General features: G+C 44.9%; 1 protein-coding gene across 1 annotated transcript in view; it reads left to right on the forward strand.

Moving 5' to 3' along the window:
• Positions 1–24,047, forward strand: part of LOC311223742 (uncharacterized protein) — a 44,462-nt gene that overhangs the window by 16,322 nt on the left and 4,093 nt on the right. The window contains exons 6-12 of the mRNA XM_084308514.1: positions 4,850–4,990; positions 11,355–11,465; positions 14,310–14,471; positions 16,830–16,886; positions 18,564–18,626; positions 18,840–18,975; positions 20,724–20,795. Coding sequence (XP_084164640.1) covers positions 4,850–4,990; positions 11,355–11,465; positions 14,310–14,471; positions 16,830–16,886; positions 18,564–18,626; positions 18,840–18,975; positions 20,724–20,795 — 742 coding nt within the window. The remainder of the gene's footprint in view (positions 1–4,849; positions 4,991–11,354; positions 11,466–14,309; positions 14,472–16,829; positions 16,887–18,563; positions 18,627–18,839; positions 18,976–20,723; positions 20,796–24,047) is intronic.

Genomic DNA, 24,047 nt, shown 5'->3' on the forward strand with positions numbered 1-24,047 from the left:
CACACTGTACATTGGAATACTGACATACATTTGACATAGAAACTGTACATTGGAGGAGGTTTGGTAGGTGGGGTGGGGTTGGGTGGGGCTGTACATTGGAGGTGGGGGGGGGTTGGGGAGGGGGGGACTGTACATTAGGAGGGGGTGGGTAGTAGGGAGAGGAATATATACGGTGGGGAGGAGACTGTCTATTAGGAGGTGGTGGGGGTTTTGGGCATTTACGGTGGCCAGTTTCGAATTGCAGCCTCCCGTATGTGCTCTTTAAGAGCGGTTTTGAATGTGGGTAGGGATTCACATTCCTTTACAGCTTTAGGTAGGGCGTTCCACATTGATGTGGCATAATTGCGAAACGTGTTTAGTCCCTTGTTTCAGCCGAATCTGGGTTTAACATGATTTGTTGAGCTTCCTCTGGTGTAGTGGTTGTGGTATTCACTGACCTTTGGGAAGTATTTTGACATGTACATGGGTACCTTAGTCGTATAGTGTATCTTGTAGACCAGGCCCATTGCAAGTTGCTGTACTCTGTCGTCTACTCTAAGCCATCCTAGGTTGTCAAAGTGGGCAGGGGTGAGGTGGGTTCTGGGGGTAAGGTCAAGTAGTAGTCTGACCAGTTTGTTTTGTGATGTTTGTTATCTTGTTTTAAGTGCCTTTGAGGTGCTTTGGTACCATGGTACCATGAGGTTACTCACCCCTGTGCTGCGTCCTCCAATAACACGTTAAAGGAACACGCCAACATTTTGGGAAATTAGCTTACTTAAGATAGATGCCAGTTTCCTCTCTGTGTGTTCAGTAGAAAGCTATCTGGCTCCATGTTAGCCTAGCTTAGAACAATGAGTGGAAGCGGACATGACCGGTTAGGCCCTAGGCATTGTCTAACTAACAGCTCTCCCGAAGGCTAACCGGCACTGTCCGCTTCCATTCATTGTGCTAAGCTAGGCTAACATGCAGCCAGATAGCTTTCTACTGAACACACAGAGAGGAAACTGGTATCTATCTTCTTGTCTCTCTCTGGAGAAGACTGTAAGCTAATTTCCCCAAATGTTGGCGTGTTCCTTTAACAGGGCACATGTTTTAGGGCTTGTGTCCATAGCGGACGTTTTATGAGTTGTCAGCTCCTTTCTGTCATTCATTTCTATGCTGGAGACGCGACAGGCGCACTCCTTTTCCCAGCCCCGCGCCTCGCTTTTTAGCGCTCGGCGGCAGCGTTTTTGGGCGGAGCGCTCCCAGCGCATAAAGTTGAAACTAGTTTGACTTTTGGAAAGGAGCGTGCTCATCAAGGTAATCAACATCGAGGAAGTAGCGCAGCCGCGGCAGTCGCGAGACTCAGGAAAACGCTCAGAGCTTTTTTTTTTCTTTTTTCAAAGCGGCCCGCCTTGAAAAAAACGTCCACTATGGACACAAGCCCTTAGCCTTCAAAAAGCTGCTTAGCTTAGCACAAATGAACAGAAACGGATATATGGACCACTAGCCTAGCTTAAAACTCGGGGAGAGTTGTTTTTGGCCAACAGCTAGCCTAGCTGATGCGTATCTCCTTCCACACATTGTGCTAAGCTAGGCTAGCTTGCAGCCAGATAGCTTTCTAGTGAACACACAGAGAGGAAATTGGTATCTATGTTCTTGTCTGACTCTGCAGAAGATGGTCATTTAGCATTATGGGATATTTAGCACATATAATCCCATAATGTTGGCGTGTTCCTATAACTATAAAGGAAGTGATCTGCGTGTGACTGTGTGTGTCGGTCCTGTCCTTATCATATAGCGAGAACTGTTCATCCGATCGACTACACACTCATTCAGGGGGTGTATTGATTGATTGATTGAAAACCTTTATTTATCCCAGAGGGGAGATTCAGATGTCCATCACAGCATAACGGCAATTTAAAAACAGTTAATAGAAACAGTTAATATATAACATACACTTATTTAGTACGTGTTAAAAACAAAGATGGACAAATACATAGGGCTAAAATAGAGCTAAAAGTGGTGAATGGAAGAAAAGAAAAAGAAACAAGTCCAATCATGATGTTAATTCATTAATTAGTTACAGTCCACAACCCAGCTCCTCCAGTCCACAGCAGTTGGCCCGTCCTGGCCCTGCCTGGTTGTGGAGCCTGATGGCCACCGGCACAAAGGACTGCCCGAAGCGCTTTGTGGTATGTCGGGGGGGCTTTCTTGACCAGTTAATTTATTGCTGAGGATCCAGGGGAGTGCAGTGTAGAATTTGATGCCATTTGGCCAGACGGTGGCACCATAACAACAATACACATTGTTTTGGCCTGTAAACTTTGAACTGTAACTCGCAGAAACAATATTTTCCTGCATTCTGTGGGTCCAGACGGATCTATGTAAGCCCATTTGTGTCTAGATAGTATCTGCTGCTATTATTTGTCACAAATGAAAACACCTTGGAGCATCAAAAGTGAGTTGCGAGCCCTGCTGTTTCATATAGTTTTAACGCCATTTTGTATTTTGTCCAAATCTGTTTTTTTGCTACTACTGCTAGAAATTGTGAGCAATCGTCACCATGTTTGCTACAGAGCATCTCTGGACCAAGCTGAAAATAAGTTACCTTTTCAGATGTTTGTTATTCCATACAGTTTTTCTATAGCCTTCCCTCAAAGTTTGCGGTGGGCAGGCCTAATACAAACAAAATCATATCTCCTGAACACTTTGTGTTATTGCAACCACATTTTGGTGGACATGTGTAGATTATGATGTCTGAGTGACTGTGACAATTTGATGCCATTTGGCCAGTAGGTGGTGCTGTAGTGACATCATAAGTTTAAATAGCTGTAATGCTCCCATCTGTCCTTTGCATATCTCGAGAACCATTCATCCGGTCGACTTCATGCTTGGTGGGTGTGTTGCTGAGGAGCCAAGTGAGTGCAGTGTTGAATGTGAAGTTGAATGGATGCACGTTTCTCCAGAGCCTCGAAGAGCACCTACGGGAGGCTGCATTTCGAAACTGGCCCCGGTAAATGTACAAACCCCTCCACCCACCCTCCCAACCCCCTCGAATGTAGTTTTTTCCCCCTCGAATGTATATATTTTCTTTTATGATTTCTCTCTTAAACAGTACTGTATATCTGTAGATCTGGTCATACCTGTCAACCATCCCGTTTTTCCCGGGATTGTATGGTATTTCAACCTTCCTTCCCGCCATCATCCTGTTCCCGTATTTTTACATATTTTTAAAATTTTTACAAAATGGCTGCAATTCCCCTCCGTGACGACAGGTGGCGTGGCAGCAGTGTAGATTAGAACGTTAGCACAGGAAGTCAGACCGGAAGACCAGAGACCGGATAAAGGAGGGGTTTAGCACGAAATGTATTACATTCTACAACTACCTAAGTGATACCGGCAAAGTGGGGTTGTTCCCGGAGAGCTCACTCTCGGCCGTGGTTTCTCAGTGTATAATGTATGGTGCTCTCCCTCAACAACATGCGAGTAGGGTGAGACAACACCATTCTTTAGTCCAAATAATACCCTACCTACTTTATACTATATTATTGTCATTATCACAAAGTCAGTCTTACATTGGCACTGCTTTAACGTTGCATTTACCCATAATCCATTGCATAACTTTTGATGAAGTGCAGTAATGAAGAGCAAATGTAAAGTTAATCAATACACAATGAAACAATATCTTTATCTATATCACATGTCAAAACTACTTTAATAAAAGAAGATTTCCGTTTTTCATTTCTACTCATTCATCCAAAACAAGACAGCAATTCTACTTCTGCATGCACTGGGAGAATTGAGCTCATAGCACAGATTTGGAGTTGATAGAATGGACATTGCTGTTCCTAGGAAATGTTGCACATGGTGGAAATAATGGAAATGATGTATGTTTAAAGTTGATACATTGAGGGGGCATGGTAGAATTTCACTTTATATTACAGCAGTATCCGTTTTTAACATTACAATAAGTGTCTGACACTATAGACACATGTTAAAAGTCAAAGTCAACTTTGTAATTTTCCAATTTGTGCAAGACATACAGAAAAATTCAATTACGTGCCCCCCTTCCCATGGTGTATATAGAAAGAGACAATAAACACAAAAGTAACATAGGACACAATATACAGGACTATGTACAATATAAACAGTGCCTACAATTAAATTAATGAATGAATTAAATAAGAGGTAAAAGAGAACTTATTAGTGTAAATATTCTTTAATTTGTGTCAACGTTATAAAAATCCTATTGTACTCAACAAATTAATTATGATACACCACAATGTGCCCTTTCTATCTATTCTAAATCTATGGCCTCGAGATTCCACGGCTGCGCAGTGCAGACAATATTATACATACGAGGGGGAGGAGACTACATTGGGAGGGGGCGGTGCCGGGGGGAAGGGGGCGGGGTGAAATATCCCGTTTTTTCAAATCCCAATGTTGACAGCTATGGATCTGGTATGTCATAAATGTCTGGATGTAACAGTACTGTATATCTGTATGTCGTGTATGTCATAAATGTCATGATGAATTGAAAATGGGGGACCCTGATGTAAACAAGATGAAAGTCTTTCTCTGGTCTGCATCTTCTTAACAGTTGTTTGTATTGAGCCGTACTGTATTGTACTCATTCTGCAATCTGTTAATACATTTTTCAAACAATTTCAATCAATCAATCAATCAATCAGGGGCCAAGCAATCGCAAGAATGAAGAAATACAAATTCCAACAACTCCAAAAACTGATGCGCAGATTGATATCAATATTCACGTCTGACTCTCTGGGGAAGATGGCAAATAAGTGTATTTCACAAAATGTTGCAGTGTTACTTTAATATCGGCATTGTCCTCCTTCTTCTGCTGTTTTCTCTTCTTCTTTTGGACCAGATCCGGCTGGCCCTGATTGACTGGGACAACGTGAAGAAGTTTGAGCAGGACGCCGTCAGCGCTCAGCACTTTGACGCCGTGTACATCTTCAGGAAGCTGCTCCAGCAGAAGGCCTTCCTCTTCACCGCCATGCCCCACCCTGTGAGGAGGCTCTCTGTATACATATCATCACAACATATCACAGTCTATAGGCAACACGCCCCACCCTGTGAGGAGGCTCTCTGTATACATATCATCACAACATATCACAGTCTATAGGCAACACGCCCCACCCTGTGAGGAGGCTCTCTGTATACATATCATCACAACATATCACAGTCTATAGGCAACACGCCCCACCCTGTGAGGAGGCTCTCTGTATACATATGATCACAACATATCACAGTCTATAGGCAACACGCCCCACCCTGTGAGGAGGCTCTCTGTATACATATCATCACAACATATCACAGTCTATAGGCAACACGCCCCACCCTGTGAGGAGGCTCTCTGTATACATATCATCACAACATATCACAGTCTATAGGCAACACGCCCCACCCTGTGAGGAGGCTCTCTGTATCAGGGTTAGAAAAAAAAAAAAAAATTCACTGGCTTTTTTTGCCCCCCTTAATTGATTTTCGGGGGCTTTTTTTTGTATTTCGGCGGCACTGAATTTTTATGATAAACGGTTATTAAACATCCTTATCATTTAAAAAATACAACTAAATTAATCTAATCTCCACGACTCCATCATACTCCGCTTTACATTTTTTTATTTGAAGGAATCTGTTTCTCAGACTCTTTTTCCTTCGTGTTTTTATAGTTTGATAAAAAAAACGCTCCATCTTGTCTGTCTTCAAAATGCCATCAAATGCTGGTGAGCTGCTCACCTGCTAATGTGAGAGGGTGGAGAGAGTGACGTCGACATCGGCGTCTGATCAAAACAGATTTAATAAATCACGTCTTTCACTCGTCAGTTAAATAAATAGTCATATACATTTTTATACTATGATAACGTAATGTTAATGACATTAATAATGTCTATATATATATATCATTAGTAAACTGTCTGGGGCTTTTTGTCCCCCCCGGCCCCCCTTAACATGAGGGAAGCCGAGAACGCATAGCTGAGTGTGCGCACGGGTGAAATTGTGTCTCACAGCTGGGAGCGTTGCGGTGTTTGCAATGGAGGAGAAGTTTGGTTCACTTGTAAATAAACTATTCACATAAATGAAACAAAACGTAATGTTAATGTCTCCATCAGGGTTTCCGTTAGAAAATACTGGGGCCGGTCTCAGTGTCCTGGAAGATTTCAATCTCCCAGACAAATGTCAGAAATTCCGGTCAGTTTATTGAGCTTAAAAACAATTGATAGGCAGGCTATATAAAGAATGACATCCCCAAGGCATGTAGATTTATAATATTTTAACTCAAAACTAGGCTACTTTTGCATATATACAGTCATTAATATTCCAAATAAAATAAGTCCCTCGAGACTCCGTGCTGTTGCTGACGAAGCGATAAACTCATCCCAATAGTATGCAACTGCAGAGCCGCAGAGCCAGCGGCGCCATCAGGTCCGGTCTGGGGACCGCTCGGCAGCGCCACCCACCCAATGGCTGAATTGCCAATGGCTGAATTGGAGTACTGCACTGTGCGGGCACAACTGTGAGCTCTGCGGCTCCGCAGCTGCACGCCTCTTGCTAATCCAGCACCAAGCTGCCGCATCGCCATTCTCATCAGCAAAACACAGGTCGCGAGGGAATCATTCTCACAGGACATTATGACCGGAGATATTTAAATATGTCGGACTTCAACAGAATATATATATATAATATATATATATCAGAAGATGGCGCCGCTACGTCCGGCTGCCTGTCTGTGCGCTCCGTCGAGACTGTGCATACTTTTGTTAATATTTATAGTTTTAAGAGTTTTGTCTGTACCAACAGTAGGTGCAATTAATGTGTATGACCGTCAGTCACTAATAGACATTGGATTACGGGAAACTTACCGACTGGATTACTCTCTGGATCAGCTCTCTGAACCGCAACAATGGCCCGTTGAGATCTTGAGGACATCAGGACCGGATCTCGCCCCCAGGGACAAAGGACCCAGACGGCGAGGAAAGAGAGCTGGAGTCCGTAACAGGCTGAGAACCAGGCGGCACAGGACACCACTACCCAGTATATTGCTAGCCAATGTACAATCAATAGACAATAAACTAGACGACATCCGAGCAAGGATTCAATTCCAGAGAGACGTTAGGGACTGTAACGTTCTCTGCTTCATCGAGACGTGGCTGGCGCCAGAAGTCCCAGACCACGCCATCCTACCGGCCGATCATTTCTTCATTCACCGCAAGGATAGAACAGCAGAATCCGGTAAACAACGTGGAGGAGGTATTGCCTTCATGTTGAACAAAAATTGGAATGACCCAACTAACGTGAAGGAACTATCCAACCACTGCTCCCCAGAACTGGAATATATAACCATCAAGTGTCGTCCTTTCTTCCTCCCGAGGGAGTTAACGGCGATCGTCCTGGTTGGAGTGTATATTCCACCGCAAGCTGAAGCCAGCAACAAGGTTGCGCTCTCCAGACTACACGACGAGGTAAATAGAATCCAAGAGGCGAATGTTAACGCCGCCATTTTAGTTCTGGGAGATTTCAATAGCGCCAATCTGAGAAAGGTATTGCCCGACTTCTATCAGCATGTGACTTGCAACACCAGAGGCGGTAACATCCTAGATCACTGTTACACGCAATTTAAAGGTGGCTACAAGGCTCATTCTGATAGTGGCTTCGGTAAGTCAGATCACGCATCAATTTTTCTTACACCGAAGTACAGACAGAGAATTAAAAGTACTCCCGTAGTCTCGCGAGAGGTGCAGAAATGGGATGTGACGTCAGAGGATACGATCCGGTCAGTGTTTCACAACACAGACTGGAATGTGTTCCGCGACACAGATAACATTAATGCCTACACGGAGACAGTGCTGGACTATGTTTGTACTAGGGTGAAAGAAACAATCCCCACTACCAAAATGAAAGTTTACCCAAATCAAAAACCCTGGGTAGACAAATTCGTCCGTGAAGCTCTGAGAGAGCGCACCAAAGCATACAACGACGGCCTAGAGGCAGGCAACATGAATGACCACAAGGTGGCGCGATACAACGTAAGGAGGACTGTGTCAGAGGCCAAACGACGCTACAGGGATAAAATTGAACTCCAGTTTGAACAAGCTGACTCTAGAGCTATGTGGCAGGGGCTCAAAACGATGACAGACTACAAAGGCGCCTCCCTCAAACTGAACAGTGACATCTCCTTAGCAAATGACCTCAATACCTTCTATGCGAGGTTTGATGCTGGTAATAACAACACCAGCTCACAAGCCTCGGCAATGGGGGGGGGGGGGGGGGTCGGCTGCTGATGGAGGCGCAGTGTTCAGGGTAACAGAGCATGAGGTGAGGCGGACCTTTAAAAAAGTGAATATCAGGAAGGCAGCAGGTCCAGACGGCATCCCCGGCCGCGTCCTAAAAGTCTGTGCCGACCAACTGGCCCCAGTATTCACTGACATATTTAACCTGTCCTTAGAACAGGCTGTCATCCCCACCTGCCTGAAGAAGTCCACTATTATCCCTGTACCCAAAAAATCCAAGCCTGCTTGCCTCAACGACTACCGCCCTGTAGCTCTCACCTCCATAGCCATGAAGTGCTTCGAGAAGCTAGTAAAGGGCTACATCTGCTCCTCCCTCCCCATCAACATGGACCCCCTGCAATTTGCATACCGCCCCAACAGGTCCACGGAGGACGCCATATCCCATGTGCTGCACACAGCAGCATCACATCTGGACAAGAGGCAGGGGAACTATGTGAGAATGCTATTCATCGACTACAGCTCGGCATTCAATACCATAGTCCCCTCCATACTCATAGCCAAGCTCAGGGACCTGGGCTTGGGCTATGACCTCTGCCAGTGGGTCTTGGACTTCCTGACTGGCAGACCCCAGGTGGTGAGAGCAGGCAACTGCACCTCCTCATCCATCACCCTCAACATAGGGGCCCCCCAGGGCTGTGTTCTGAGTCCCCTCCTCTACTCCCTGTACACACACGACTGTGTGGCTCAGCGGAGTAGCAATACAATCGTCAAATTTGCTGACGACACAGTGGTGGTGGGCCTGATCTCTGCCAACGACGAGAGGGCCTACTTGGAAGAGGTCAAGGTCCTGGCGGGATGGTGCCAGGAAAACAGCCTCTCCCTGAACGTCAGCAAAACAAAGGAGATGATTGTGGACTTCAGGAGGTCGGGGGTCAAGGACTACAGCCCTCTCAGCATCGACGGGGCACCGGTTGAGAGAGTCAACAGCTTTAAGTACCTCGGAGCCTACATATCCGAGGACTTGACATGGACCACACACATTAACAGTGTTGTGAAGAAGGCACGACAACGCCTCTACTTCCTCAGGCGCCTAAGGAAGTTCCAAGTCAGCCAGAAGATCCTTAAGAACTTCTACTCATGTACAATAGAGAGCATCTTGACCGGCAACATCACCTCCTGGTTTGGGAATAGCACTGCACAAGACCAAAGCAGACTACAAAGAGTGACACGTTCAGCCGAACGCACAATTGGAGGGGGGCTCCCCACCCTCCAGAACATTTACTACAAGCGTTGCAAGGGCAAGGCTAAGAGAATCATTAAAGACTCCAGTCACCCGAACAACTGCCTCTTTGAACTGCTGCCGTCAGGCAAGCGATACAGGAGTCTCAAGGCGAGCACAGAAAGACTCAGAAGAAGCTTCTATCCCCAGGCCATCAGGCTGCTAAACGAACAATGAATGAACACTACACAACAACAACCACCAAACGCACATAGCACACACATCCACACGCACACACTCACTTTAAACAAACACACTGTAGCACCCACTCCACACACTTATAGCACACACCCACTTTAAACAAACACACTGTAGCACCCACTCCCCACACTTTATATTTATGGATGAAGGATTGCACTACAACTCGTACACCTTACTGTAAATTGTACCTAAAATTGTACCTCATCCCATTTCTGCTTTGCACTAGATAGTACTGTACATTAGTACACTGCATAGTATTGTGTATTGTATATTATATGGTAACTCAGAACATTGTACATATGTCTATACCGAACACTGTGACCTCATTTTCTTCTTCTAAATTCATGCTATATTATGTTATTATGTTATTTGATACTATCTTGTCTAGCACAGTCTCTGGAGCGTAACAGTAAGAAGCATTTTGTATGAAAGTATTCTGTACTTCTGTATGACAACTATTAAAGAACTTGAACTTGAACTTGATAATTAGTAAACTGTCAGGGGCATTTTGTGCCCCCCTTAACTGATTTTCGAGGGCATTTTGTCCATTTTCACTGGCATTTTGCCCCAAGCCCGCGTTAATTTCGAACCCTGCTCTATATACATATCATCACAACATATCACAGTCTATAGGCAACATGCCCCACCCTGTGAGGAGGCTCTCTATATACATATCATCACAACATATCACAGTCTATAGGCAACATGCCCCACCCTGTGAGGAGGCTCTCTGTATCATCACAACATATCACAGTCTATAGCAGGGGTGGGCAATTCATTTTTCCAAGGGGCCACATGAGAAACCTGAACTGTGTTGGAGGGCCGAACCAATGATAACTTGAACTTAATTCTGCTCAATATTCATTATCTCGAATTGTAAACATTTACCGCAGGCTGGAAGTGGCCCGTGGGCTGTAATTGCCCAGGTCTGGTCTATAGACAACTCTCGTTTCCAACTCTGTGTGTTGACATTACAATGACATCCTGGTGTGACATCATCAACTATGGCAACTTAGGACGCTCAAACTCAAACCTATTACATCACGCTCTCTCGCTCTCTCTCTACATTGTCAAACATGTACACTAAAGTTAAGTTATGTTGGAGTTTTATTGTGTTTCAGTTGTTTGAGGGAAAGAAACCTCCTGTCCGGCAGTAGTTTAGAATGTGCGATATCGTATATATACTACTCATCACAACATATCACAGTCTATAGACAACACGCCTCACCCTGTGAGGAGGCTCTATATACATATTATCACAACATATCACAGTCTATAACCCTGTGAGGAGGCTCTCTATATACATATCACAGTCTATAGGCAACATATTCATCTATTAGCAACAGTCTATAGGCAACATATTGTTGCTGTAGGGCCAAAACTTCAGGACTCTAATATTAGTATTACTGTGTTACTGTTGCTACGCTCTCCCAAACATTCTCACACGCACACTGAAACAACGACATGTCAATTGAAGAAATTTAAGAAATCGGGCAATCTTATTGGTTATTATTCTCTGCGTGATTGACAGGGCGGAAAGGTCTATTGCGGTTTTGCAACAACAACAACAACAACAATAACAACATTCCATGTACATGAACAATAAACGTTCTTCCAGTTCTTCTAATTCTTCTTTATCTTCTGGTTCTGTTCCCTAACAGCTGACTTTCCACGTGAGGAAGTACGCCAAGAAACACAAAAAGACGTTCTGCGAGGACTTCTTGGAGCGCTCGTCCCGACCACAGGAGCTTGTCAGTGTGGATCTATTGGAGGTGAGCTGAGAGGAGACGGTGTTGCTACTGGGGGTCGTATATACGTTAATGTCCCCATGGGCCGGATAAGTCTTCTTTAACACTTTCCGTGCCACTCACGAGATTTCTCTGGTTTTTTTATAGGTGGTTGCGTGCCACTCACGAGATTTCTCGGAATTATTATTATTATTATTTTTTTGCGATCTGAAAAATTATTGCATCACCCGAGCCTACCCGAGTATAGCCGAGCTGCGCCGGTGATCACTGTGGAAAAAAGCGCCCCCTGTCGTCTCCCAGATGACATAAGTGATTTTGGAATGGACTCAATGAAAATGAATGGGGAAAAAAATCCGGTACTCCACATTTTCCAGTTCACTGATCCAGCCGGGGTTACCACAGTTAATTCTGGAGCCTCAGATCCCCGCGGATCATGGAGATCTCCAGTATCGCGTTGGATCCATACACTTATAGATTTTTTCGAATGGTGATCAGGAATTGGAATATACCAGTTGGATACCATCTGATGTCAGGTAAGGACTCTATGTTATCAGTGGTAGGATAATCAGAGTAAGTTTGATGAAGTTATAAGCTGTTTTGTGAAATGTCTTTCGGTTTCACTGTAAAAGTCTGTGAGGAAATCAACGGAGCGATTATCAGTGCGCGGCCGTAATGTGCTTGCGTGCACGTATAATATTGATCATCTAGCGTTTATTTGAAAACGATTCATAAAAAGGCCGACGAATATCAACGTTGTGGAATATTCCACTAAAAGACGATTTTCATAGAATGCTCCAGAATGAGCTGTTTTTTATATCAAAACGGGGGATTTTCTAACTGCTCTGAAACGGAAACGACGCGATAAAAAAACAATCTGCCTTCACAGCACTGACTGGAAAATAGTCTTTGATAATGCGATGGGCAGATTAGACACATAGCCATAATTTAAAACATAGATTAGGCGATATTAACGTTAACATTGGCGCCGATGGTGGCATTCAAGCGGTAAAACGGAAAACCAGGCGTGGCGCTCAAAGTGTTAAACAAGTCGAGAAGAAACATCACAAAAACAAAACAAAAAAAAACACCATGAAATCCAAAAACATGCCCCAGCGAAGGTAAGGAAAAACACAGCCACTGATGATGGCACGGTTCGCAAGGAAAAAACTAAAACATTTCGGTTCCAGATGAGAACCGACTTTTCAGGTTCAGAACCCATTATCTTCGGTCTGAACGCACCGGCCGGTTCAAGATTAGGTTCCGGAACCGAAACCGACACGAAGCCCTGCCGGTGTGAAAGGGGCGTCTATACTTTCCGTAGCCGCATTTCTGGCAGACGCTCTCTGATTGGCCGACGTCAGTTTCTACACTGGTTAAGCTTAGGCAATCTTCGAAGTTGGTTAAGGTTAGGCAAGTTCTTTCGACGGTTAAGCTTAGGCACTCTTTCGAAGTTGGTTAAGGTTAGAGTTTGTCTTAGAGCATGGCGATAGAACGCCAGGTAGTTTGCAGAATTGCAGGCTGTTCGACGTGGAAATGGGCAAAGACACAGCTCGTCACGCTATTGGGCGCACATGTCACATGACCAGAAACGTCTGCCAGAAATGCGGCTGCGGAAAGTATAGACGCCTGAAAGGGTGAATGCCAGGTGAACAGGTGAATGACATCACATATTATGACCACTGCCATTACTGCCCACGCCTCAGTGAACACGCCCACAGTGCAAGCGCCCAAGTCACAGTGCAGTGAGCGATACCATAGAACATAGAACAGGGGCGCCAGGGTGGCGCACCACGTACAGCACTGTGGTGCAACACGGCCGCCCCGGGTTCGACTCCCGGACCCGGCGACCTTTGCCCAATGTCTTCCCCCTCTATCCTCCCATACTTCCCCTCTCTCTCTACCGGACTGCCCGGTAAAAAAACAATAAAATATCTACCAAAAACATAATAAAAAGAAAAGACAGGACATATATTGTTGATGTTTCTTTATACTTTTACTCAGTTTTTATGTGTGATGATGCTTTTATTGTGAAACTGCAGTACGGAGTCCAAGACTAACCTTCCTACGGGGACGATAAGAGTATACAATATCTTATATATCATCTTGAAGGATAACACTGGTGTCATTTCATTGTATTCTTATTGTCTACACGGCCTATGAAAAGTCTAAACCACCCGATTCAGTTCCAACACTCACCAGCTAGTACCTTCAATATAGGCCCCTTTCACGGTCGCCATTTTGACATGACATTGCAGGGTAAACATAGGTGTGTAATTAACAACGTTAATTATGGTTCCATTCCATATACTGCAGGTGTGTCACAGGCATTCCAGTGAGACAGCAGGCACAATACCCCTTTCTCTCTGTCTCTCTCTCTCTCTCTCTCTTGCTCGCTATGTTGCTCTCTCTCTCTGTTACTCTCTCTCTGTTGCTCTCTGTCTCTTTCTCTCTGTTCTCTCTCTGTCTCTCTCTCTTGATCTCTGTCTCTGTTGCTGTCTCTGTTGCTCTCTCTCTCTCTCCTCTCTGTTCTCTCTCTCTGTCTCTTTCTCTCTATGTTGCTCTCTCTGTCTCTCTGTTGCTCTCTCTCTGTCTCTTTCTCTCTGTTGCTCTATCGGTCTCTCTCTGTATCTCTCTTGATCTCTCTCTTTCTCTCTGTCTCTCTGTTGCTCTCTCTCTGTATATCTCTCTGTTGCTCTCTATCTCTCTCTGTCTCTCTGTTGCTCTCTCACTCTGTATATCTCTGTTGCTCTGTCTCTCTCTCTGTTGCTCTCTATCTCTGTCTCTCTCTTTGTTGCTCTCTCTCTGTCTCTGTCTCTCTCTCCACACTGCTTGTATTTTCACGAAGTCTGTCTTCTTGTCCTCCTGCAGGAGTTGTCCAATGTGCACGAACACTATGAGAAGATCAAGGCGGCCATCTTGTCCCGGCCGGGGGGGCAGCAGCCAGACCCCGCGGTCCACCTGATCACCAAGGACCTGGTGCCCCGGCTCCGGGGCTCTGTGGTGTCCTACTACAAGTGGCAGAGAGCCAGGGTGAGAGCCAGGGGGGGGAAGTGCACACAGTATGTACTACAAGTGGCAGAGAGCCAGGGTGAGAGCCAGGGGGGGGGAAGTGCACACAGTATGTACTACAAGTGGCAGAGAGCCAGGGTGAGAGCCAGGGGCGGGAAGTGCACACGGTATTTTACTTTACTCAAATACAGATCTTTAAAGGAACACGCCAACATTTTGGGAAATTAGCTTACAGTCTTCTCCAGAGAGAGACAAGAAGATAGATACCAGTTTCCTCTCTGTGAGGTCAGTAGAAAGCTATCTGGGGGCGCCACGGTGGCGCACCACGATACTGCGCTCGCAGTATAATCACAGCGTCCGGGGTTCGAATCCGGCCCGGGGACCTATGCTGCATTTCCTCCCCATCTTCACCCATCTTTCCTCTCTGCCTGTCCTATCCGATAAAAAGCTGTAAAAATGCTAAAAAATATATTTAAAAAAAAGCTATCACGTTAGCCTAGCTTAGCACAATGAATGGAAGCGGACCGTGCCGGTTAGCCTTTGGGAGAGGTGTTAGTTGGACAATGCCTAGGCTAACCAGCACTGTCCGCTTCCATTCATTGTGCTAAGCTAGGCTAACGTACAGCCAGATAGCTTTCTACTGAACACACAGAGAGGAAACTGGTATCTATCTTCTTGTCTCTCTCTGGAGAAGACGGTAAGCTATTTCCCTTCTTTTTTTTAATCCACTTTTTCTCCCCATTTTTCTATTTTTCTCCCATCCCAATTTCGTATTATCCAATTCTTCCCTCCCCTGTCTTGAACGTTGCTAGACTATGCCTCCCACTGGTCGGCTGTAGTGAGGACAGAAGCCTTGCATCACGTGTCCCCTCCGGTACACGAGGAGGCAGCCTGTCTCATCTTTTCACCGCAGCAGCTCGAACTCTCAGTGGCGAGGAGTAACGCGTGGGAGGCTCACACTGCCCCCGCTACTTCCTGTTTCCGCCGCATCGGCGTCACCAAAGTCAAACCGACCTGTAGGAGTCGCTGTCCACAACGTCCAATCCCCACCCACCGGCTTTCCCACCCTCTAACACTTGCCAATTGTGTTAGTATGAACGACCGGCCAGCTGGTAGCAACGCTGAGAGCTAGGCTCGAACCCAGCGTCTCCTGCGTTAGTGGCGAGCGCCTTGCCCACTGTGCCAATCAGCCGCCCTGGTAGCTTCTATATTTTAGGCAAGTGGCTTGTCCTTCCGCGTTCCTGTTTTGCGCTCTGATTGGCCACGCACGTTTCTGGTCATGTGACATGTGCGCCAATTGTGGGACGGCAAGTTTTTGGACGGGTTGGTTAAGGTTAGAGTTTGTCTTAGAGCGTGACGGCAAGTTCTTTCGACGGTTAAGCTTAGGCACTCTTTCAAAGTTGGTTAAGGTTAGAGTTTGTCTTAGAGCATGGCGATAGAACGCCAGGTAGTTTGCAGGCTGTTCGACGCGGAAATGGGCAAAGACGCAGCTCGTCACGCTATTGGGCGCACATGTCCCATGACCAGAAACGTGCATAGCCAATCAGAGCGCAAAACGGGAACGCGGAAGGACAAGCCACTTGCCTAAAGCATAGACGCGCCCTGGTAAGCTATTTTCCCAAAATGTTGGCGTGTTCCTTTAAGGTGCTATGGATTCAGCCTCTAGAAGTCGCACTAGAGCACCAGCATGTAATTTATCCAATCGGGTGCATTCCATGTGGGGAAATGGGAAGTAGGGACAAGCAACAACATTCATTTTGGACCCACAAACTTCTTTAAATCATAAATTCATTAATCAATAATCTTTTTTGGGGAAAGGCAATACTTTCATTCTGTATCTTTCTAAAAGCTCTGTGGATGTATTCTTTAAAAAATGTATTATTACTCTAGATAAATATGTTATCTATATCACCTTTAAGTATACTTTTAAGGTACTTGTACTGTACTTGAGTATTTAAACTTTATCTGAACCCGTCTAGTTACTAGTTACTTCGAAGAAAAGGATTTGTTATACAGAACATGGTATAACTTGATGAAGATTATTACAATTTTAAACCTGTCAACTTACTTAAAAAAAGCTAGGGGTCAATGGCCATGTTAAAGAGGTGAGTTTTGAGAGTTTTTTGAAGCAGTCCAGACGTTGGGGCGTTGTGGATTTCTGCGGGGAGGGAAGGTCATGTAATCTTCTGTGATAGTGGGAGTGGGTGACGTACCTTCCACCATAACCTCTTATAACTTGATATGGAACAGGGCTTCACTTGTATCACACATGTATATTATGTTGTATATGTATATTTATATGTCATGTATATGTTGTTTTTTTAATATACGTTTTAATATACGCACTGAGATTCATTGCCTTGTGTTTCATAACGTTAGGATTCTCAAGACAGAGAACCTGGAGACAGCGGAGAGGGGACTTCAACCCAGCAGGAGGTGAGCTTTGATTCATATCAGTTATGATCTCATTTGATGAGGATGATGATGGTGATGATGGACACTTAAACGTGCTATAGATGACATTCAGCCACTAGATGTCGCACTAGAGCACCAGCATGTCATTTATCCAATCAGGTGCATTCCACATGGGGGAAATGGGAAGTAGCCAAATAAAAAGATATATAATACAATCTGTCTTTTTGGGGGGGGAGGGGGGGGGGGACAATACTTATATTCTGCACCTTTCTAAAGGCTCTGGATCATTTTTCTTTTATGATTACTACTCTACATAAAAACGTTATCTACAGGCGTTATCTACAGGCGACCGTCGGTTGTGTGATAGTAAAGTGTTAACCTTCTGTTGTATGGCAGTGAAAGGGTTAACCGGCTGTCGTGTGGCAGTGAAAGGGTTAACCTTCTGAGTATTGTCGCAGTGAAAGGGTTAACCGTTTTGGTTGTGTGGCGGTGAAAGGGTTAACCCCAGTTGTTTTCTTCCCTCGAACTTCTTACATACAATACCTTTAACAGCGCAGTAATAACCTTTGCCACAGGGTGGCACTGTTGTAACCATTCAAGCCTGCACACTCCTACTCAGAGCTGTCTCTACATCACATCGTCACAGCCTCCACACCTCTGGCCAAAAGGGCAAAAGATGTGTGTGGGGGGGGGGGGGGGGAGATAATATAATATAATTTATTAAATATGTTAAGGGAAAAGTAAAGGTAGGCAGCACCGGGTAAAGCTACAGTTGCCGCTTAAGGATAAGGGTATTGGCTTAGGAATTGGGCGAATGAGTCCAAACAGTCAAGGGTCCCTCCCCTCCAGCTCGTGCACATCGCCAGGTGTACACGTGGGAGGGGGGTTTGGGTGAGGATTGGGGGGGGGGGGGGGGCCTGCCATCCATCTTATCTTCAGACAGTTTCGTTCTGTCCCCGTCCCTGGCTGTGTTGAGTACGGACGTCACAACCCAGTTCTTATCTTGACTTATTCTCCAGCGCGGCCTATCAGTGACCTCGAACATTCTTGGTTTCTTCCACAGACTTGAGTTTAGCGTGTGGCGGGGGGGGGGGGGTTGCATCAGGTTACAATGATTCCTGAAAAACAAAAATTTAATCCAAATCAATCTTTTTTGTCGCAGTCCTAATGTCCTGCGCGACCCCCAACATGACTTGACCTCTCAATTGTTCGTCCGCTGCATGGGCTGCGAGCCTCTTAGCAAGTTCCATGTGGGCGATTTCAAGCCTGGCCACTGCCTGATGACAGCGGTCCATACGGCTATCATCTTTTCGATTATCTCCTTTCCCAAATACTCTTGTGCATATCCAAATCCAAATTGCGATCGCTCCCAAACCGAACATGAGGATGATGAGGATGTACAAATCCTCAACATCTTCCATCTCAATAGAATATAGGCATATTGATCGCCATTTATCCCAACTGTCAATTGCAAACCCCGCTTGGAATGTCCCGATTGGACACAGCGGCTCAGTTGCACTTTGCTTTCTTGAAGAGAAGATTCGATCAACTGCTGCAAATCCCCAGCTTACTAGTTGATCCATTGTTGAGTAGGGAGTCAAGTGTCTGTTAGTTTACTTCCTGTTTGATAGTGGAGCATGGTCCAACTCTCTGTGTAGGAGTGTGTCAAGCCCACCTGTTTTGTCTTCATCTCCCCAGTGCTCCAAGCGAGCCGACCTCATCGCACGCATCAAGTCAAGGTCCTACGGCCAGGCGATGGAGGTACGTGTTTCCTAAAATGCTGCTTACATTACCTTTAACAAAGTGTTAACCTGTATAACAAAGTGTGTGTGTTTGAATTTTCAGATTCAATGTGTATTTCCATTTCAAGATTTTACAATGAAAACGTTATGCTAATAGCAGTAGCCATACCATACCACCAGTTATACACCAGTGTGTTTGCGCGCGTGTACGTGTGTGTTTGTCCCGCCTCAGGCTTCCAAGGGTCGGCGCCACCGGCAGGTCGAAGTAGAGATGACCAGTAACGTGGCCGGACCATCCAGCTGGAGGGGCCAGCGGGTGAAGAAGCTGTCACTCAAGGCAAGGACCGAAAAAGACATCTCCATAAAAGGTAAGTCCCTCCCACGTTACACTCCTTCCGTTAACCCTTTCACTACCACACTACCAAAGGGTTAACCCGTTCACTGCGACAATACAGAAGGTTAACCCTTTCACTGCCACACTACAGACAGTGTGGTACTACAGTCTGTAGTGTGGTAGTGAAAGGGTTAACCTTCTGTAGTGAAAGGGTTAAGAAACAGTCTTTTCTTAGTCAGGCGACCCTTTTCGCCATTGAAGGCTGACGTTCCTCAAGCACCTTGTCTTCAATACTTTCAACCCTTCTGCTATTGAATGTCATTGAGTGTCGTCAAGATACTGGTTCTCAACATGGGGCCCAGGGACCCCCAGGGGGCCTTTGGGGGGGTTTCAGGGGGTACCCAGAAAAAAGGGGCAATAATTATGGGCATTTTATTATTTAACATAATTCACTACAGACAGAATATAATAGAATATTACTATTGGCTTTCACTTTCTCCACTCTTATCAACTCAGTTTACACAAATACAATAAAATCAAATGTATTTGTAAAGCCCGAAATCACAAGGTAATACCCCCATGGGCCGGACAAGTCTTCTTTAAACAAGTCAAGAAGAAACATCACAATAAATCAAGAACAAAAAAACACCATAAAATCCAAATGTGCAACACTCTCAGTCAGACATTCCCCAGTGAAGGTAGGTAAAAACTCTGCACCACAGGCGACGTGGAGGAGAGAAACCCTAGAAGGGCCGTTCAAAGGGGGATCCCCCAACATGGATGGAGAATAAAACATGCGAATAGTTGGTATGTATGTACATATACCTCTAATAAAACACATATATACATGCAATAGCAACTGGGGTACATAAGAACATGTTGAAAGATTTCAATAGAATAGAGCTAAGAACAACAACAACAAAAGAAAAAGCATAGGGAAACGAGCGCTAGTATGAAAAGGCTAAATGTCGAGGCTCGGAGCTCAAGATATCAGTCGTGCAGCTATGGAATTCTGTCTAAAATGATATCTAACACACAAAATTAGACAAAGATTATTGATATAATTTATATATAATACATTTACTTTCTAGCATGTTACACGTTTCTTGGTATAAGATCTTAGTATCTGGGGAAACGCTCAGATACCCTATATTATACCCGGAAAACACATCACCCCAGTCCTCCATTCCCTTCACTGGCTGCCAATAAACCAGCGGATCAGCTTCAAGGTTCTCCTGCTGGTCTATAAACTCCGGCCCGACCTATCTCCAGGACCTCCTCTCTCCTCAACCTGCATCCAGGTCAAAACATCCTCGCCATCCCACGCACCAGGCTGTCAACCATGGGGCACTGTGCTTTTTGCACACTGGGGCCACGCCTTTGGAATCAGCTGCCAGGGTCCATCAAGGCCTCAGTCTCCCTTACTGCCTTCAAGGCCAGCCTTAAAACCCATTTATTTTACTCTGCCTTCCACTAGGGCCTGGTTTTGAATCTGCTGCTATGTTTTGTTTCTTTTATTTTATTCATTTAAAATGTTTTTATGTTTTAAACCTTTTTTATTTGATTCATTTTAATGTTTTCATGTTAAATTTATTTTTAATTTTTGTTGCTGTGAAGCACATTGAGAGCTCACTGAGTTTAAAGTGTGCTATATAAATTAAATCTATTATTATAATATTAGCATGGTATCGGGCCGATTTCCAAAACCCTTATAGTACACATCCCTAGTTTCAAGTACATACATGATCACTTCTTCACAATGACTGTGTCTCTGTCTCCTAGGAACCATGGAGAAGGAAACCCTAAGAAACACCAAATTGTGGCGATTGAGTAACCTAGATACAGTACCTGAAGGTAAGAACTCATTCAATAATAAAAGACAAACTTTTTTTATTGGGCGTTTCTTTTTATATTATAGGTCAAATATGGCATGATCATACAAAAATGATGCATAACAGTGACTTTGAACTGCAGCAGAAAGAAAGAGTAGGTTCCCCTGAATTATATGATATGATATCATCATTTAATGACTCATACAGCAAAATAGTCAACAAACATGCCCCTATGAAGAGAATGAGGATCAAAAACAGATGCAGCCCATAGCAGAACAACTTCGCCTCAAAAACACCATCTGGCGTAAAGCTCGTCAGTCTAAATCTCATGAAGACTGGTTATCCTTTCGACAAATAAGAAATAAATGCACCCAGGCTATCCGCAAAACCAAGACTGGTTACTTTCAAGAGCAGTTTAGACTCAGTAGCTCAAACCCAAGCAGGTTTTGGAAAACAGTTAAAGAGATGGAGAACAAACCCTCATCCTCCCAGCTGCCCACCTCCCTAGTAACTGGGGATATGGTAATTACTGGAAATGAGCATGTGGCAGAGGCCTTTAATAATCACTTTATTAAAGCTGGGAGCCTGTTTGAGTCCATGGCACCCCCTGCCCCACCATCCAACCCCTTGCCCCTCAGCCCTACAGCGCCACCTGCCTCACCATCCAACCTTCGTGCCCCTAATCCAGCCACGCATCACAGTTTTGCACTGCAGGAATTTACTGAGAAGGAGGTTTTAGAAGTACTCTGCAAACTCGACCCCAAGAAACCTCCTGGCCTTGACGGGTTAGACCCCTTTTTCTACAGAACTGCAGCCCCCATCATTGCTGAACCTATTTCCCATCTATGTAACCTATCCCTGCATACAGCAGAACTGCCCTCTGCTTGGAAAGCAGCCTTGGTACGGCCCCTGTTCAAAGGAGGAAACAATACAGACCCCAACTGCTACCGCCCAATTTCAATTTTACCCTGTATAGCAAAAGTTCTAGAGACTAGTTTGCAAACAACTCACAAGCATTCTAGAAACCTACAACATACTTTCGGAAAACCAATCTGGCTTCCGCTCAGGGCATGGATGTGAGACTGCTACGATGAAAGTCCTCAATGATGTCCTCAATGCCCTTGACTCTAAACTCTACTGTGCTGCTGCCTTTATAGATCTGGCCAAGGCCTTTGACACTGTGGATCATGAACAGCTTTTGGAGCGGCTGAGAGACATTGGTGTCACTAATCACAGTGTAGCATGGTTCGAGAACTACCTCTCTGATCGCACTCAGTCAATAAAAACCGACAACCTATTAACCCAGTCCCTATCATCTCTAAGGGGGTCCCCCAAGGCTCCTTACTAGCTCCAATCCTCTTCTCCATCTATATAAACAACATAGGCCAGTTCGCTGGAAACTCCCTAATTCACCTCTATGCTGATGACACAGTCCTGTACACCTCTGGTCCCTCCCCGGATGCTGTCCTGAAAACTCTCCAGGAGAGCTTTCTAAAAATCCAAGCTGGTTTCTCCGCCCTCTGCCTGGTCCTAAACACCAGCAAGACCAAAGTTATGTGGTTTGGCCACAAGGGTACCTCCCAGACTGGCACCATTGTAGCCGCCGATGGCAAAAAGCTTGAACTGGTCACCTCTTATAAATACCTGGGAGTGTGGATCGACACCAAACTCTCCTTCTCTGAACACCTAACTAAACTGCAGGCCAAAGTCAAAGCAAGGCTTAGCTTTCTGTATAGGAACCGTTCCTCCTTCACTAGATCTGCTAAACTCACCCTGGTCCAGATGACTGTCCTGCCGCTATTTGATTTTAGCGATGTAATCTACCGCTTGGCCCGTAAAGGTGATCTAGAGCGCTTAGATATCCTATATCACTCCACCATTCGCTTCGCTACCAATGCCCCCTACAGGACCCACCACTGGGAGCTATACTCCCTAGTAAACTGGCACTCCCTGGAGATTAGACGCAACATCCACTGGCTGGCCTTTGTATATAAAACACTTCTAGGCCATAATCCCCCTTACCTTACTCGCCTAGTCCACCCTCGTCCACTCCCAAATTACCACACCCGGTCAGCCACACATATCCTGGTAAACGCCCCCCATGCCAACTCCTCACAAGGCCATTCCTCCTTTCAGTACGCAGGAGCTGATAGCTGGAACACACTACAAAAAACCTTAAATATGGAAGCGTTTATTTCAATTAGATTGTTTAAGGAAACTTTAACAAACTCCCTAGAGCACTCATGTAGATGTGTCTCCATGTGCTAACACCATGCTGCCACTATTGTTCTGTTGTCCGCCAGTTGTTGTTCAGTTCAGTTGTTGCTCTGTATGTATGTCCTGCCTTTTTAATAATGTTCCTTTGTGTTTTATTTTTATTTATTTTATCCCCCATCCCCTTTCCCCTAGGGGGCTTTTTACCCCCAAATAGGCCGTTATTGAAAATAAGAACTTGTTCTTAATTAACCTGCCTATTCAAATAAAGGTTTGATGATGATGATATGACATAAAACATGTGATGCTGACTGCAAGAATGAGATATACAGAAGTATGTTCAGAAGCTTTTTTTGTCTATGAAGTCTTTAGTGCGTTAAGAGTGGTTTTGTCTGCAGTCTTTAGTGGGTTAAGAGTGGTTTTGTCTATGCAGTCTTTAGTGTGTTAAGAGTGATTTTTTTCTATGCAGTCTTTAGTGGGTTAATACTAGAGTGGTTTTGTCTATGCAGTCTTTAGTGGGTTAAGAGTGGTTTTGTCTGCAGTCTTTAGTGGGTTAAGACTAGAGTGGTTTTGTCTATGCAGTCTTTAGTGGGTGAAGAGTGGTTTTGTCTATGCAGTCTTTAGTGGGTGAAGAGTGGTTTTGTCTATGCAGTCTTTAGTGGGTTAAGAGTGGTTTTGTCTATGCAGTCTTTAGTGGGTGAAGAGTGGTTTTGTCTATGCAGTCTTTAGTGCGTTAAGAGTGATTTTTTTCTATGCAGTCTTTAGTGGGTTAAGAGTGGCTTTGTCTATGCAGTCTTTAGTGGGTTAAGAGTGGCTTTGTCTATGCAGTCTTTAGTGGGTTAAGAGTGGTTTTGTCTATGCAGTCTTTAGTGGGTGAAGAGTGGTTTTGTCTATGCAGTCTTTAGTGGGTTAAGAGTGGTTTTGTTTATGCAGTCTTTAGTGGGTGAAGAGTGGTTTTGTCTATGCAGTCTTTAGTGGGTTAAGAGTGGTTTTGTCTATGCAGTCTTTAGTGGGTTAAGAGTGGTTTTGTCTATGCAGTCTTTAGTGGGTGAAGAGTGGT

The sequence above is a fragment of the Notolepis coatsorum genome (genome assembly GCF_963971535.1).
Source record: "Notolepis coatsorum genome assembly, chromosome: 2".
In the NCBI taxonomy this organism is placed as follows: domain Eukaryota; kingdom Metazoa; phylum Chordata; class Actinopteri; order Aulopiformes; family Paralepididae; genus Notolepis; species Notolepis coatsorum.